The following is an 18,434-nucleotide window of genomic DNA, read 5'->3' on the forward strand; positions in this document are numbered from 1 at the left end:
AGGGCTGAGGATGCAGTTCCAAGGCAGAGCTTCCAGGAGGGCTGGAGGAGCTGGGTGTGCTAGCAGGATATCAAACCTTGCCTGGGGAGCAGGGAAAAACCCTACTGTCAGCCACAGGGGATGGCTTGATGGTACAGCATGGACATGAGCTCAAAACTTGTCCCTAAATTCCAAAAATCCATGTGCAGTGTCCCAGGGAGAGTTAACTTTGCAGCATGGGTTGTTTATGTGCTGCTGGGAATTTCTGAACAGTTTGAACTGGTTGATTTTAGCATTGAAGCTGTTGGGTGGATTCATGCCTCAGAATCCCACCTGTTCTCTGTTTGCTTTTGGGCACCATTTCAAACCCACACTGGAAAAAAGTTTATAGGCAAACATTATAAAAAGTGACAGTCTTAAGTGCTGCTACATTCTAGTTTGGCAACACAAAGGCTTACCTGAAATAACTCACAATTTCCAAACATGACTTCATTATATCATGACAACACTTTGCTGCATCTTCCCTGATACTCTAGAGAGAAAGAAATGGAGGAGGATAATATATACCAAATGATAATACCTCTTTGAAACTTGTTTTTCTTTAGTGTACTAGTGATTTTCTTTGTAAAAGAAATTTTTTTAAATTGCAATTTTGAAATAAATTACTGTTCTCAAGTTTGGATTTGGATTTGTGTTGAAAGACTCAGTGCAAATTTGGGGTGAGTAGTTTAAAAAGAGATGAAATCAGGGATGTGATGTTAAAAATTTATTTTAATTTATTTTTTTTCATTGTTCTAATGCACTGAAAGGAGGGTTGAGGTATCATCACCCAAAGTGACTTTTAAAAAAGTTTAACAAAGACATTTTTAGACTCCAGTACATTGTTGGCACAGTGTAAACTCTGTAAAAGACATTTTCTTTGCAGGTAGAGTGTTACAAAGAAGTCTTACAAACTTCAAAGTAAATTAGGTAACTGGCTTCAGGTACCTTTTTTATTTGACAGTGAAATCTAATTAAAAAAATTCTCAAGCAGACTTAAACACACTCATTACTGTAATGAAATATATGTAGAAAGGAGCCCATGCTCCTTCTGGAAATTGGATTTCTAAGAGCATAATGTAGCACTCAGTGAAACACCTGCATTGCAGATCTGTGGGTTCATGACTGTATCAGCAAGACTGAATTAGTTTATAAGGGATATAAATCTCTATTGGAGCCTGTCCTGGACTCCTGAGATGGAACTCTGCACACTAGAAAGTTTAGAGACCTTGTTATAAAATCTAAATCCAAGAAGCTTTACAGTCTCTGACTGCTTGTGTTGGGATGGGTTTTATGTGCCACCTTGGTGTGATGTGTGTGTCAAAGCTGTTCTTTGAGAAAACATGTCTTTTTCAGAAAACAAAGCAGGAGAAGCTTTGCTAGGGCACATTCCTGTAATGACAGGATTGCAGGATGAGTGGGGGAGAAATTTGGTATCCAAAATCCATCAGCAGAACCTGATATCCAAATTCATGAGTCCCCCACCGTGCTGGACAATTCTGGTGCTCACAGAATCAGATTTCGAGTTGGAAGGGACCCATGGGGACCATCAAGTCCAACTCCTTGCTCCTTGCAGGGCTGCACAAAACTCAGCTACTGGCACAACTTCAGCATTTCCAGACTCCCATCTCCAGGTGTGCTCAGACTTGGTGCCTGTTTCAGGCTTCCCTGTTGAAAGTGTGATACTAAAAACGACAACCCAAGGATGAGGAGCACTGGTTTCAGGGTTTTGGCATTCTTAGAAGGAAGTGTGGACATCATACCCTCAGAAGGCCAAGCAGACAGAGAGGTGTTTTATTTATTCCTAGGTGCACAGCTGGTGCCTGTGCAGGGCAGGACGTGTCCAGGGTGTGCGGGGAGCAGCTGTCTGTGCACTCTGACCCTCCCCATGAGCAAACAGAAGATGTCTCTGTGCTTCTTTCCTTTATTTACCGTTCCTGCAGCCCTTGGCAAACCCTTGGGAGAGGGATAGTGTGGTGGTGGGGAGAAACCAGCTCCAGAAGCAGTGCCTGTATGTGGGACAGCCTAAGCTCATCTTGGGTATGCTGAGCCTTCCCACTGCACTGTGGAGACAGTCTGGAGTGCCCAGGGCTGCAGTTCCCTTCCCCTGCTGAGAGCTGGCCCTGCAAGGGGGCATGAAGCTCCAGTAACTATAGGCGGATGTAGTTTTCCAAGGGTGTTTTGTTGGAAAAAGACTGTGGTTTGACATTCTTCTTGTTACTGGGTTACAGTAGGAGCTGACGGATGAGCCAGTTCCTTGGGAACTTCTGTGCATACTTTGACTTTGAAAGCTTCACTTGTGCTCCTGGGTTTCTGCTGTATTCCACTTGGGAGAGGCTGTAAAATAAGTAATGAAGCAAAAAAGAATTTAAAGGAAAAAGTTACTGTCATGGAGAGAAGTGCTGGTAGTGTAGAGGGCAAATGTAGAGACTTTGGGCACAGGGAGGAAAAGAAAAGACATGATACATGCTGTGCATAGGAGCTCATGTTTATTAGCTTAGTGAGTGAAGGGGGTTTTGGGCATCCTTGTCTTTCAAAACAGCACTTCCCAGGTTTTAAAAAAATCAGGTGGGGAAAGAGAATTATTCATTTGAATTGTGGACCCAAATGCTGAGATAGAAAATGAAGTTTGCCTTTTGAACCCCTCCTGCTCCCCCAAGTGCTTTGAAGCCTCCAGGTTCTGCAACCCTCATTGTCCCCTGCTGTCTGTGGCCCAGGAGAAGAGTCATGTGTTGGTGTGGCACTGGGGACAAGGGATATGTGAAGACACTGATGAAAAGTGCCTGAGCTTACCTGTGGTGAACTTCTTGAAAACAACCTGCACGTGGCTCAGTTTTGCAACACACAATGCTGGGCTAATCAGGATGAAACTTTTTTTTTTAAAAAAATTAACATAACTTGATTTCCATGGATGAAAAGGGCCTTCACTGACCTGTGTTGGAAATTCTCTCCTTTCCCTTCTCTTCTATTTTTTCCTCCTTTCCTTCCACCTTCGCAGAGCCGCCAACCAAATACCAAATCTCTCAGCCAGATGTGTACTCGGCGCTGCCAGGAGAGCCGCTAGAGTTGCGCTGTCAATTGAGAGACGCCGTCATGATCAGTTGGACTAAGGATGGGCTCCCTTTGGGGCCCGACAATAGGACAGTGATTATTGGGGAGTACTTACAAATTAAGGATGCCACAGCCAGAGATTCGGGCCTCTATGCTTGCACTGCTGTTAGGACCCTAGACAGTGATACTCTGTACTTCATTGTAAATGTTACAGGTGAGTGAGTCCAACGCAGGTTTTTGCATGCAGAAGCTGTAAAATGTGATGTTAAGACACATTATGACCTCACATGGACAGTCCACTTGGGCACAGTGAGTTAAGATGAGTTCTGTAGCTGTTTTGGGGATTTTTCTCCTTGTCCTGACCCTGAACTGGGCTCAGTTTGTATCCACTCCTTTTTGCTCCGTGGGCTCTACAGTGATTAACAGCTGCTGTAGAGCTCTCTGTTTTATGCCACTCTGACAGGATTAAATTACACAGAGTTGCTGTGATGATGATAAAGCCAGTAGAATGAATACAGGTTTTTGCCCCCTGCATCAGAAGAGGAAAATGTGTGTTCCACATCCTTCAAGTTCAGAGATAAATTGTTCTGGAGATGCTCAGTTCTGTTCAACTGCATTTCTGTAGCAGAAGTTAAAATATTAAGTGGAAAGAGATTTTTGCAATTAGCAAACTCCCTTGGGAGACTTTGTAGCACTCAGGACTATTAGCTAGTTATATTACAATTTTACATGGAAATAGCACATTTTGTGTGGCTGGATTTTCTTTTTCTCTAGCTTCTGCACAACTAACATAAACACTTGTCCTTCTTGAAATACAACCTAAGATGTAGCTTATCAATTGATTTGTCTGTAAAAAACCAAATAGGCTGGTTTAAAGACTTGGTTGTTTTTAATGTGCAGATGCTCTTTCCTCTGGGGATGATGAAGATGACAATGATGGGTCCGAGGACTTTGTGAATGACAGCAACCAGATGAGTAAGTAACAGCGAACTGCCAGAAGTCCCTAGCAAGATCCACGTGGAAAATTATGTCCCATCTTTTGCACTCCTGTCTTCAGAGGTTCTTGATTGTTAACTGCATGTACTGTCAAATAGTGATGTCCGTCCTCCTCTGTTTTCTGTTTCACATAACTCGGAAAAGAAAAATAAAAATAAACTAATATTCTTTTGAACGTGCTTTTCTGGTCTGTACTTTCTTTTTTCCCCTTCTTCCTGGTATTTCTGCAGTTTCTTTTCTTCCTGAAGTTCAGTCTTTGTCTGGTTTAGACTCTTAGATGAACTAACTTTTCCTGCACCTGAGCAGAAATTCAACAGGAGAAACAAAGATCAAGCTCATTTTGTTAAAAGGTGGTATGAAAACTTTAAAAACAAATTAAGTTGTAATGAGGAAAATCCTTCAATCCCTAATCTCAGCAGAAATCTCCCCAGGGAGAATGAATTTGGAGACAATGAGGTTCTTTTGTCTGCAAAGCACCTTAAGGTTTGTTGCAAAGAAGTCAATGCAGTGTTAAACCCACATTTTATGTTACTTATACATGATTAAAATGGGCTGAAAGAGTCTTAAACCTATTTGAATGCGTTAAACTTCATCCCCTTTAGAGAATTCATGAAGCTATTAATAAGCTCTAAATAGAGCACTCTCCAAGAGGAAAAAAAAAAAGAAGTATAAAATTCATATTGGCTCTTTATGCCACTGTGCAGCATTGCAAAAAAACCCCTTGGTGACTGCTGGTTTGCTGTTGCTGGTGCCTGGTGAAGTCAGTGGCACAGAGAGCACAGAAATGCAGGGGCTGTGTGTGCTGGGCAGGAGCTGGGCAGCCTGGAGCACCCGTGCAGGTGATTGTGCAGAGCCTGATCCTGGCTGCCCTGGTTAGTGCCTTGTGTGTGTGCTGCCCCTGGTCTGGGGCTGTGAAACGTTAGATGCTGTTTAAAGTGATGTGAGTTCCTTGCTGCCTGTTTGGCCTCTGCCATCTGTTAGTGTGATTAACCCTGGCTGATGCACAGGTGCCTCTGCAAGGGCTGAGATCAGGCAGCTGGAGGCTGCCCTGACAGAGGAATGCAAAGTGGAAAGGACAATTGGAGCTTGGAAAAGGGACACTGCTTTTAAAAGAGGTTGTCAAGACAAAACCCACTAGTCCAGGCAGTGTTAGCACTGCCCTGAAATGGAATCATGGTTAGGAATTCCTTTTGGGAAATATTTCTGATGTTTGCTGTTCCTTAAAGCTTTACTGGTGTTGGTCAGAAAAGGGTGTGTGGTATTTTCAGTGACAATTGTGCTTCTGGTCTGCAGTGCTGGCTTTGGTGATCTGTTGTGATCATAAATGGCTTTTGGAATAAGTGAAGGACCTGCTCCCGAGGCAGCTGTGCTCTGTAATGGGCTCAGAAGATTCCTGCCCTTCCAGCCACAGGGAGCAGTGCCCAGTGGTTGTGCTAATGACGTTCTTGTAAAACGAGCTATCATTTTAAGCTGTGTTAATCAATCTTGATTGGGGAGCTGGTGAAAGGCCCTTGACAGTGTCCATCTGCTGGGCCAGGGCTGTGTGCTGCAGCAGGGGCCAGGCACACTTTCCCTGCCCTGAGTGAAAGATGCCTCTCAAACACAAACGTTCAAACATTGCGGATGGCTGGGAAAGTGCAGTGGAGATGGAAGGGAGGAAAGTGCAAGGAGACAGATTTGGGTCTGAGCAGTGTTCCAAAACAACTCCTTGTGGGATTGCTCTTTGAAAGGTGCCCACTGTCTGCTGAGGGACCAGCACAGCCTCCTGGGGTCTGAGCTGGAGCAGGACCATGACTGAAGGGTCACAGCACCCTGTCCCTGCAAATATTCAGAGTTCAGTGAAAAGTTGCTGCATAGCAACTCCCTTGGATTAATACAGTGCTGCTGAAAGAGGGTTGTGATTTGGCAAGATGTGTGAAAGTCTGGTGGGTCTCGGTGTGGTGTGCCTTGTGCCTTCTTTTCCTCTTTCAAATTTTCTATCGTGACCAAGAGGCCACATCTAATTGATCTAATTGATACTGTGGTACAAGGCAGCTGGAAGAGTGAACCAGGAGCTGTGTGTACCCTGTGTGCTGTGGGGCAGGCAGTGGTACACAGTGGCCAAATGCCCTTTGCCTTCCCTGCCTATGGGGTTTTGATCCTGGGAAAGTCCACGACCTCCCAAGAGTCCTGGCTGCCGCTCTTTTGCAGAAGTCTTTTAAATGTTTCCTTGGTCATGGTTTGAGCTTTGCAGATCTCAAATGATTTAACTGATAATTTACATACAAATTACAGCTGTGATCATTAAGGATAAGCAATGGAAATTGGCCTGGTTATGACTTTACTGATAGAAACAAAAGGCCATAGTCTTCAAAGGTTGTTGCTTTTTGATGAAACAATTCTGATAAAGTCCAGCTGTCTTGGCATGTTAATTATGATGAGATGAAGCAGGAAATGGCTGTAGTGCCTTCAACAGGAAGCTGAACCTTGGCATTCTCATTCCTGAATACTTAAAACTAAAACAAACCTTTTAGAGCTGTTTTATTTACACCACTAAGTATTCTTTTAAGCTGTTTTATTTTCTTTGTCTCTGTTGCAAATACATATTTCAGAGGCCAAGGTTTCCAAATGCAGGTGGAGAGGCTGTTGAGGATATCTAGTGTAATTTTCAGGGCTGCCCAGAAAATACAATTGCTCTTGCAGTCAGTGGAGGCTGTAGGTGACTCTGCAGATGTGAGGAGCAGCTGCTCCTTGGGAGAGGAGGGCACTGGTGTTGTACCCACGTGCATTTGACCACTGGCCCTGTGTGTGTTTTCCAGTAAGAGATTTCACTCTGCCTTTGCTGTCCCTTTAGCTTGACAGATACTTTAACTGTCTGAAAAAACACTGTGGTAGATTTGTTCCAGACTGCATCCTGAATAGCTTTTTATTACTTCCAGCTTTTGTTGAAGGGATTAGTGCTTGTGGGGTAGGTGCAGGATTGGTTCCACTGCAAAACAGTTCCCTTTCTCCACAAAATGGCTTTGTTGGCAACTTGAGTTTCCCCCTTTGTTGCCCTAAAGATGGGCCTTAGCTTGGTTTTTGGAGGGGCAAGGGCTTGCTTTTACAAAGTTGGGTGCTGATCATCACTCTGGCAGCAGTGGAAAAGACATTGCTGGCACTTACTGCCTTGTCCTCATTGTGATTTTGAGAGGTAATCCCTAATTTGAAGGATTTCTGTTATCCTGACCTGATGCTGGCAAGGCAGCAGCTGATGTGGTGGTTGCAATCAAGTCCACCAATTAATTTTTTCTGTAGACCTCTGGGTAGCCCTGAAGATGCTGCTGCTCTGCCTTGAATTCTGGTCAGGCAACTGGAAGCTTTATAACTTTTTTTTTTTTTCTTATCGCCCTTTAAACAATTTCTTCTGGGCCAAGCAATGGTAAATTGGCACCAAGAACAAAAAGTATCTAAATGTAATCCACATGCTGTTCCTTTCATGCCTTGAAGAGTTTCAGAAAGGATGAAACAAGGTTCAAATTCATCAAATCCTGTAGAGTGGAAACCCACTCAGGGGAGCAGCAAAAATTGGATGTTGCCTAGAAGTGTTTTTTAATTAAAGGTCAAATACAATAGTACTGAAAATCTTGGAGGAGTTTGATGTGGTCACTTATGGAGCTCTATTGCCTGCTTGAGGTGCTTGTCAGGCAGGCTTGGAGTTGACTACTTTTGTATTTCTTTGTATTAGATAAGTCCAAATAAAAGCTGAAGTGTCCTGAAGTGAAGTGGTCCCCTGGGCTTCCTAATTTCAATTTCACATGCAGGAGATTTGGCTGATTAGATGTAATGTCTGTGCAGTGTGGGTCAGCAGGATATTTGCTTCACTAATGAGAACTCTAAAAGCAATCAGGAGTTCCCACCAGTTCCCCTGCTGCTCGTTGCTGCTTCATGCTGGAGTCTGCCCTGTGGTTCCTGTGAACTTTTAGCAGTGGTGCCACCTATTTCCACCTGTCCTGGTGGCAGTGATGGGATGTGATGGACATGGCCCATGGGAGCACTCAGCACCTGGTGTTATCTGCTCATTAGCTACGTTCATTATTGGTTTAATGAAGCTTGGTGTTTTTCCTCTCAAGACAAATAGAAGCTCTAAAAGTTTTAGTTTATGATGGTTAAATCTATAAAGAAGAGTCCTGTGTGTTAATCAGATCAATCACTGGATGAAAGCACAGTTTGAGGGCAAGTGTGATGGTTTGTGGATGTTGCTGCCTTTTCTTCTTTTCCTTGAACATGCTGAGGAGCTGCCAATAATGAAAAATGTAGGATGTCTTGGAGCATTTTCAGATGGTGTTTTCCATATGTGATGTCTGCATGTTTTTCTCCAAGATGCTCTGTAATTTAGGAGCACTATGGGTTATGCTGAGGGTTGTGTGAGGGGAAGCTTTCCAAACAGACCTTTCTCCCATTCTGGGGGGGGTTTATTTCCCCTTCTGTGGGACAAAACTCAACCTCTTCTCTTCATTCCTGCCTGGCCTCTTTTCTGCACCCATCTCTGTCTGAGATTTCCCTCTGTGCATTTGTTGTGTTGGAGCTTTTCCAGGAGCAGACTGCTGATGGGAAGGATAGTTATTTTCAAGAAAAGCAGAGGATGGGCTGCAGTATAACACAGCACAAACCTGCTTGGAGCAGCTTTGTTTGGGGGGCTGTTGTTGGCTGCATCCTGACCCACTGCAGTGTCCTGGCCCCAGTCTGCAGCTCTGGAGCTTCCCAGAGCTTTGCCTTTCCAGCCCTGGGGCTGCAGGGCAGCTTTGCCATGGGTGAGGCTGTGCCTGCCAGTGGCTGCCTGTGAGCTCTCAGTGCTCCATCCATGTGAGGAAGGTTCATGGGATGTGCTGGGCTGGCAGTACCCATTGGAGGCTGAAGGCAGCACTCTGCTCCAGTTGGGATGCTGATACAGCTGCCTTGGAGGGTTGGTTGGCTTTGACCTGCCCCAGTTTGCTCTGACTTTGTGGGAGCTGTGAGTGGGGCCCAGCAGTGGTTGCCTTGTGGAAGACTTTTCAGCAGTCCAGGGAAAACAGCTTTTTAATCCCTCAGTACCAGCATGTAATTCTGCCTTTGCCTGGTGTACTTGAAATGTAATTTGGTCTTTGCGTGTAGCAGTTAATTCCTCTGGTTGGCTTTGTTTAAAGTCTTCTGTTGTTTTAATGTGATCCTGCTTTCAGCAAATAATGTTAACAGTGATTTTCCTTGCATCCCTAATTCACTTTAGTCCACCTAACAATTTCTTAGTGTTGCAGTTAAATTTTCAATAGTTACTTGATTTTCTATTTTGATTACATGCACAAATTTGCTTTGCTTTTCTACTTCATTAATTTTAACACTAATTGCCACTTCGGGCAAAAAAAAAAAAAATAACCCCAAACACTTATCGTTCACAGCATCATTATAGGACTTGCTTTTAGAATGTTTTCTTTATACTGACTGAGACTTTGTTAAAGGATTTATTCCTGTATTTTCTGTCCAGCTGTATTTTTATTTAGAGAGGGGGGTAGCAGGATTTCTGAGTTTGCACTGATTGTAAGAACTGCTATAAATATTTGAGGAACGGAAGAGTTTATTTATAGTGGAGTGTTGGCCTGCTAATGAAGGAAATGAAACAGGGCTGAGAGAAATGGAGTTATTTTTCTGGACCCCTCTAGTCCTAAAAATTCCATGCTAATCTGATTTGCTTCAGGAAAACTCCATTGTAAAAGAAATTAATGTTTCCTACTATTAAACAGATCTTGAATCTTTAACTTAAAAAAAAAAAAAATGTTGGTGAGACAACTGAAGCAATGCCATGATGTTGAGAAAGGTAGAAGTGGTGCAAGGATCCAGAGCATGGGATAACCTTGTCTTTTGGTCTGTGTATCCAAGTTTAGTTCTGTGGGGGTACAAACACATGGGTAGTTGTAAATTTTGTTCTGCTGTGTTTCTTCTGCTGGTACAGATGTTGTTCATGTGGGCACAGGCTGGGCCAGGACATGGCAAGGAGTGAATGAGAGCCATGTCAGGGTCTGGGAAAAGTGATCACCTCACAAAATGTGGGTTGAGAGAGGGATACTCTCATTTCATGCCGTGTTTTTGGATGTCACTGACCATTTGGACTTCAAGAGGCTGAGTGTGGGAAACCCCTCCAAAATGATAAATGTTCTTTGCTGATCCACATTTCCTCTGCTTGGGTTAAGATTTCAGAAACATGTTCCATTTGTAAATACATTTCAGCGGTTTCTGTGGCAGTAGCAGCACAGTTCACCTTGGCATCCCACACTGCAGGCTTTAGCGTGCTGTCAGACAGGTGGGTGTTCTACACAAGGGGAAAGGGCAAGGCTGATGCTTCCAAGCATTTTCGGTCTTGGTCTGTCTTGGCTTCACAAAAATTCTGAGTTTGAGCCATCACAGTAACTAAAAAGTGCCTGATGAAAACCTGGACCCTCTGTCTCACTTGACATACTCAAAACAAAGGCGGTTATTGGAATTATTGGAATTTTGTCACAAATGAAGTACCCAGAGCAGCAGGTTGAGCCTGGCTGACACTTGCAGGGTATGGTCTCTGGTTGTGTGCTTTCGTTAAACCGTTCTTAAACCGGGTTTGTGCGACCCTTCCCGCCGGTGGAAGGGGCTGGACAGGGAGCTCAGCTTCCAGGTGCTGACGTTTCTGGATGTGTCCCTTTGGCACAGGGGCGCCTTACTGGACGCACACGGACAAAATGGAGAAGAGGCTGCACGCCGTGCCCGCCGCCAACACCGTCAAGTTCCGCTGCCCAGCCATGGGGAACCCCACGCCCACCATGCGCTGGCTCAAAAATGGCAAGGAGTTCAAGCAGGAGCATCGCATCGGCGGCTACAAGGTAAGGGCTGGCCGTGCTGTTTCGGTGTTTCTCTCCTTCAACAAAGCTGTAGGAAAAAATAAAGCCAACCAACCAAACCAAAACCAGCCCTCCTCTCCCTCAAAAAAAAAAAAAACAAAACCCATCAAAAACTTGCTGAGGTCAATAGAAAATCTTTTAATGGCCTCAGATCAAACGTGAAAGCAAAAAGAGGTGGTTGTTTTCTTCTGGGGAAGGGTGGGTGGTTTCTTTGGCGGTTACTGAGCACTAATTCTATATTTATTTTTTTTTTTTTTCTGAAATTCAAGCTTCTAGCCTAGCAGTGCAGCTAAGGATTATTTATAGAGGCATATTTGGAAACCTAAAGACTGACTTAGCAAAGCAGATTAAGACTGTTTTGCTCTATTCATTTTTGGCTGCATTGTTAAAAACACGACCATCCGCTTTGGTGAGTGTAAGGCAGTTTAATAAAGGAAGCCTTGGAAGTCCAAAAGTTATTATTTTCTATAGAGTTTATGGCCTGTGAAACTGAAATGGGAAGAAGAATTTGAGGGAAAGTAACAGCAATTACTTGGAAGGGTTTGTTTGAATTTTAAATAGCTTCAGATTAGATGTCTTATTCTGAGTTGGTGGTTACTGATTAAGAGAGAGTTTTAGGGAGGCCAGCTCGCTCTGTGTGTTAGTGCACGGACCTTTAACCTCCTGGTATCTGCCTGGGTCAGGTCAGGAGTCAGGATTCGGTCATCTGATCCCTCCAAGGAGCTGGGAATGTGTGACTTCGGTGGCAAATCGCTGCTCAAGCTTTGCCATTCCTGACTTCCCTTCACCTCTTGTGTGGGTCTTCCCTCAGCAGCTTCCTCACAAAGAGGAGCAGTTTCTGAGGCACTCACTTTGTGTTGGGGTGGGATCCCCAGCCTGGCAGGGGTTGTTAGACACGAGTTAGATGGTTTTGCAAGGCAGAGCTCAGTTCTGAGTGCTGGGGCACCCCCAGCTCAGCTCCACTGCAGTGTTTTTGGGGGCTGCCTTGGCTGAGCCATTGCTTTGTGAGCTGTTCATTCAGATCCTGCTCGGTGCAAAAAATCTGTTTTCCAGTGCAGAGAAGGACAAGCCTCAGCCTCTTTTCCTCTCTAGCTGGATTTACTGTAGAAAGTGTCAATTTTTCCAACATTTGTGTTAGCAGAGAGCAGAGCCCAGAAAGTCTCCCCGCATGAGCACTAATTATCTAAGTAGACTTTTCCATCTATGTTTGCTTACACCATAAATTTCTGTTGCTTATGAGTGTACACCTGGCAACACCTTCTGCCTTTCATAACTCTGTGGAGTGTTAACGAACTGGCTCCATTTCAGTGATTTTTGCCCTTCTCAGTGCTTTTTTAAAAACAAAAAAAGCACCAGTTTAAGGGAAAAGAAAAAAAAAAATCCCAACCAAACTAATCCTGTCTTGGAAAATAATAGTAACTGTTCTGGTAGTAACCAGGCTGTTATTTTGAACACTTTGCATCTGATGAAGGGGAAATGAAGATATCACTCTTGAAGACCATGAAGGAAAATGTGTGTCTAGAGAGGCAGGATGGAGGTACCTGGTGTCTGCTTTGGGAGGGGATCTTTGGTGGGGGAAATCAGCTCCTGTGGGGCACTGCTGGTCTGTGTGAGGGAGCTGGGTGAGATCATTTAGAGTTGTGCCCATTAAGTGGCACAAGTGAAACTTTTGGTCATGTGTATTAAATGTATGCAATTTCCTAGGTATGTGTGTACTCTGGGAAGGAACCACACATGCCTGTTCCTAAAGCCAGCTGCATGTGTGAAGTCTGTACCTCTAATTCTAAATTCTTTTACCTCTTAAGCCCAAATAAAAAAATAAGAGGGCACACAGCTGAGGATTTCAGATTTTCTTGCTCCAAAAGGCATTAAATTTTAAATTGTCACGTAGGATTTACTTAGCATTATCAAATCAACCAAATCTATGTATATTCTATATTCTGTCATTTTGAATAATCATCTGTGAAGATGGAAGCTTGTTCCCAGTGAATGGGTGTTAAAGAGTGAGGACCCCAGAGCTTTTGGAACCTGTGTCCTCATCTTCTTACAGGGGCAGGATGAAGTCACTGTGGGCATAGGCAAAATTATACTAGAATAGAGAATTGTATTTTCCTGACACCACTGCTGCAATAACTTTAAATGAAGGAACCCTCAGGAAGGACTGAGTTTATCAGTGTTGGTCTGTATTCAACCAAGTATCACAGCAGCTCATGATAAATCTTGCAGAATTGTCTTGAATATGGATATTGCTCCCTGCAAGGCAGAGATATTCTTGCTGGAGATATTCACCATACTTTGGGGTAGAATAGCTGCAACCAAACCTGGCTGTATCTGACAGAAGAGACAATCATCCCTTGAAGCCTTAAGGGACAAAGGGAAGGGAAAGAAAATGTGAAGCTTCCCAGTAATCCTTCAGCCACCTCTTTGCTGCTAAGAGCTGAGAAATCCCTTGGTGTATTGTTTTTATCAAAATCAGATAGTGGCCTGTAGCACTTTGTCCCTCGGACTGGGGAATGTCTTGAGTCAATTTGCACTGAGGCAGGCTCAGGAGGGTGTATGTGCTGGCCAAGATAGCTTCCAGGGCAGAATTCCTGCACTGTGACTAATTCTGGGTGGTGAATTTCAAAATTGATCCTTTTATATCTTTCAAGATATACCAAACCTCCTTCAAATAAAGAGAACAGGATCAGTTATCGAATAACTAAATCCTTTTTGCTCTGATTTTTCTGAAGTGATGATAGCTCTTGTTTGTGCATTTAGAGGCATTTTGTGTTTTCTTAGAGTTGATAATCTAAATCCTCTCTGAGACCACAGGAGCCTTTTCTTTCCTGTACACCACCCAGAAAGCAAATGCACTTCTATCAGCTGTCACTGTTTAAGCATTAACACGTGTGTGTTTTCACCTCTGCATTTGGATAAGCTTCATCACTGCAGTTGTGTTAAACACATTTAAATTCAGCCAGGTAAATAGAGAGTAAGAAAATATCTGATTATAGAAACTGCACAAGCTGTGGCCTTTGCCAGGGGTGTTCTGTACCTGTTCTTTGTCTGAGCAGGACCACTGTACTGCTCTGAACTGGGCTGATTTTGTGGACAGTTGTATTTTGGTTTCTAATCCTTCTTTCCTTTGAAGTTAGTTTAGAATTGATCCATTTTTAGCTGAGTGACAACTTTTCATGACATTATCTCTTCAGTGAAGACACACATTTTAGGACTGAACAGAACTGTCTGCTGTTCTTTAGGGGATATTCCAAAAGCAAAAAGTTTTTATGAAAAATTCCTTGCCATTTCCCAGTTCTCTGACCAATATTTCTTGGCATTTTGATTCCAGTTTGTTTCCCACCCCCAAGCTATAACATCAGGGTGCAGTTTGTCTGCATTTGATATTGATAATTCGGTTTAAAAATTGAATCTTTCAGAGAGATTTTTTGGAAGAATGGTTTCCCCCCCAGAAAAAATCCTCATTAATTTGCTAGTAGTGTCCATAACTAGTCAGAAAAAAACCTGGACTAATGGCTGTGGCATTTCTCTTTAAAAGGCCACATTGCCAAATATATTTCAAGCTGTGTGGGTGCAGGGATGTGGCTGAACTGCTGTCTGAGAATGAAATGTTGAATTCTTCAGGGAGAGAAGAGGCTGCTGATCCCCAACAAAGGGGGTTTTTCCTGGGCTTTGCAATGCTGCACTTGTAGCCACAAAGCACTAAGCCAACAATGTCATTGGATCCAGATCCCTGACATAAATCCACTCGTCTGACAATGTGTCATAACTGCTTTGGACCTCTACAGCAGTTGTTTAGCTTAAACCAAAGTGGCTTAAGCTGTTGTTTTGTTATAAAGATATTATCTCTGTTACAAGAAGTTACAAGAAGGGAAATTGCAGAAATACTTTTTAATATTGCCATCCAGTATATCCACTTGTGGCTGTTGAGTTAGTTATGTTTTCTTATTGAACATAAACAATTTCTGGTGTTTTCCTGTCAAATTAATTACCTGCAGCTTGTTTACAATTTTTGTTTGTTTTAACTTTTGTGGAACTATGATCTGTTCTTCCTGTTTTAGTCAGATTGGTTAGAAACTCTTGTTCTGATTCAGAGAAATGTTTTAACTTCTAATGGCAGAAAGTTCAGGTCTTTTTGACCAAGAGTCCTTCAAAATAAATCAAAAATACTCAAAATATGTAACTGTTGTATCTGTTATTTACTAACAGTTTATGACAGTGGTTCTTCCTGACCCAAATTTTGACTTTCAGAATTGCTTAGCAGAAAAATGAGATGTTAAAATAACACTGATAAACTCTTTCTAGTTCTGTAAACTTATTCCTTAGCTCCTCACAATGTGAAGAAAAATCAAGATATCATTTTGATGAAATCAATATAATTTTTTGACCATCAAAAAGAGGTTGAGGAGAGAAGCCTTAATTTAGGGCTGGAGATTTTAAGGCTGTGTCAAAGCAGAGGGGGACACAGATCACTTTGTGATGAGGATGCTGTCAGATTTTAACATTTCTCTGGTGTTAGCTTGGCATCTTCTCTTCTTTTCTCTCTTTCTGCTGCTGGAGCCTTGCCCACAGTTTCTTTGCTTTTCAAAGCCCACATGGCCAGTCATTAGTTAACATTATTAGTCCACAACTGAGCAATAATAGACATATAGAGCTATTGAGATAATTACTAGCTGGGGAAACTAGGAAAGCCAGGAGCTGCCTATAGAGAGAACTTCTTTTCCAAACTTTGAACTGAAGGCATTTTTACCTCCAACAAGTGCTCTTGGCACTGGGATGTGGCTCTGTGCAGCTTTTCCTGCTGGATAAGGACCTACATAAGTCAGGCATGATGCAGAATTTCATAGCTATAGTTGTAATGATGTTTTAAGAATGTATGGTTACTGGAAGCGTCACTGAATGGCCCATAAATTTTTCTGGTGTACAGCACTGAATTACTGCTTTCCATTTGGCTGATTAAAATGACTGTACCAGATTGTGTTTTATTCCATTTGCTGAAATATGTACTTTGCAGTTGAGGAATTGTACATTGCAGCTACAGAGAATGTTAAACTTTCTGAGCACTTTGTCAAAAATGTAATGCTGAAACAAGGAATTAGTCCATAACCAGCAAAAGGTCATTTTGGGAGCCAGCTTCTGATGCAGGAAATAAATGTATGTACCGGATGGCTCTGTATCCTTCCAGCACTGGATCCTATTTTCTGTGAGACCAATGCCAGGGCTCCTTTAGAGTTCAAATGGGAACAGAATCAGTACCTTTAATAAATTCTGTCTGGGAGGGATTCTGTGAGATAAATGTATATCTCCTTATGCTCTGTTTCCATTAGGAATTTTTCATGAGGCAGCATGATTCTAGGATCCATTTTTTTCTTGTTGTACCCCAGAGCAGCAGAAGGTCTGGGGGAGGAATCCCAAACATCACCCCTCAGCTTCTCTAAAATGTGAGCTGTGTAACTGAGCTTTTAGGAAGGATGGACACTTGGGTGTTAGGGGATGATATCTATCCTGGATTGCTGATGGTAGTTATTGCCAGGTGGATGTTTGGAGACAGATGGGGAGTATCCTGAGGGTGTGCATTCACTTTAGAGTGCACTGAAAGGTAAAGTCCAGTAAGACAAGTGCTGCTAATTGGTGCCATTCTGGTCAGCCTGGGAGGACTGAGTGTGTACTGACATCTGCAGTGCTTGGAGCAGGGGTCAGGTGAATTTACAGCAGAAGGTGTGAAAGCTTTCACTGCTGCAGCCCTGCTGTCCTGGATCGAGCTGAAATCATTTCAGTGCCCAGAGCTGTCAAACGAGCACAGAGGAGGCTTTCAACTGTGGGTTACACAAGGCTAATTATTCAGGGAACAGCTCTTTTGGAAGGGGAGAGGGTAAAACTCTGCTTGAGAAGATGCCAAGCTGTCTGTTTGCATCCCCCAGGTCCGGAACCAGCACTGGAGCCTCATCATGGAGAGCGTGGTGCCGTCGGACAAGGGCAACTACACGTGCATAGTGGAGAACCAGTACGGCTCCATCAACCACACCTACCACCTGGATGTGGTTGGTAAGTGAGGCTGCCCTGGGCAGGACAGTGTTTCTCACTAATGGCTTTCTCTATTGCAGCGTTTGGAGCTGAGCTGGTGCGCTCCGCGGTTATTTTGGAGATGATTTCACAGTGCTCCAAAGATAAGATTTCACTGCACAGCCAATTGCTTCATAACTTTATATATTCATCTGTCTCACTCGTGCCTGTAGGATTAATCTATCCCTGCCTTGGCAAAAAGTGTAATATCCATGTGCAATATCCACCCACAAGTTTGTCATGACGACCAAATAATAAATGCTGATGCAATTTTAATCATTAGTGTTACAATTTAATTATTACTTGTACAATTGTACTAACACAGACTTTAATAACTGCAGTTATGAAAACTGTCAAGCAATCCTTTAGAGTCCTGTTATTATAGCTGAAATGATTTTTTTAAAATGAAAAGTTAGATATTGACTTTGCAGCTAGAGGAGAGTTGGAGCTTGAGGAAAGGCATTTTGGATTCACAGAAATCTGACTGGAGCATGTTGGGTGGGCTCTGAGCAGTCCCCAAAACACAGATGATAAAAATTCTGAAGTGTTTTACCTGAGGACAAATTCTAAACAGCTGTGTGAATTTTTAAGTAGTAGCAAAGCTGTGATTGCCTAGAACTATTAAACACAGGCTTAATAATGTTACCTTATTAATACCTAAATCCTGTTGACTTTAATAAGGCTTACAGATATTTATTTAAGTGGTTAGCTAAATTAGAGCCTGAAATCTCAGGAACAATTTGTGTTCACCTCTAGTCTTGCTGATTAGCCTGGATGGGTGTGAGCAGTTTTATTGACTCTAAGGCATTGCTGTCCAAAATAACCAGTGTGGCTTTTCTTACAGGACCTTTAGGGTTCTGAGCCATGGTTTCTGAAGTATGTCTTGAATGGGCTTTGCTCTCCAGCTTTGTGAGGTGTTCTGAGCATTACAAGCTCTGTGAATAGAACTTTTGATCAATCACTTTTGAAAGCAACAATTAATTTGTTTATTGTATGCTGTTTTTGGCTGGTGACAGCCCAACTCCATAGATTCTTTGCAGAATATCTTACTGTAGGTGTGGGCTTATATGGCTTAAATGATGACAAAATGTTAATTTCCCTAGTACTTGATTGGTTTTACATGAGTAAAAATACATCCCTTGCATTGTTTTGAGTGTTCTTATAAAGTAGTGTTTTGTTTTGGCTGAGACCACCTAAATCTGCGGAAACACCCAGATCCAAGAGATGACAAGTGCCAGCCTCTTGGACAGCATGAAAGGAAAACATTCCCTGTGAAAGTGCCAGGGAGAGCTTGCCTTTGTGCAGCACAGGAGAAGGATCACTTTGTGATGAGGGTGCCATCAGAAATAAAGCCCCACCACCACCCCTCGTACTTCAAATCAGAACCATGAACCACCCAGCTCACCTGTACTTGAGTTTGGGCAGTCAGCACTGAAAGCACTG

At 43.0% G+C, this 18,434-nt stretch overlaps 1 protein-coding gene across 7 annotated transcripts in view; it reads left to right on the forward strand.

The window, feature by feature from the left end:
- Positions 1-18,434, forward strand: part of FGFR2 (fibroblast growth factor receptor 2) — an 81,543-nt gene that overhangs the window by 17,198 nt on the left and 45,911 nt on the right. For 4 of the 7 annotated variants that reach the window (XM_033066315.2, XM_033066314.2, XM_033066313.2 and 1 more), the window contains exons 3-6: positions 3,017-3,283; positions 3,970-4,044; positions 10,741-10,910; positions 16,850-16,973. In XM_033066315.2, coding sequence (XP_032922206.1) covers positions 3,017-3,283; positions 3,970-4,044; positions 10,741-10,910; positions 16,850-16,973 — 636 coding nt within the window. The remainder of the gene's footprint in view (positions 1-3,016; positions 3,284-3,969; positions 4,045-10,740; positions 10,911-16,849; positions 16,974-18,434) is intronic. The other 3 variants (XM_033066318.2, XM_033066317.2, XM_033066316.2) reach the window with 2 other exon arrangements.

The sequence above is a fragment of the Catharus ustulatus genome, chromosome 8 (genome assembly GCF_009819885.2).
Source record: "Catharus ustulatus isolate bCatUst1 chromosome 8, bCatUst1.pri.v2, whole genome shotgun sequence".
NCBI classification, from domain to species: Eukaryota; Metazoa; Chordata; class Aves; order Passeriformes; family Turdidae; genus Catharus; species Catharus ustulatus.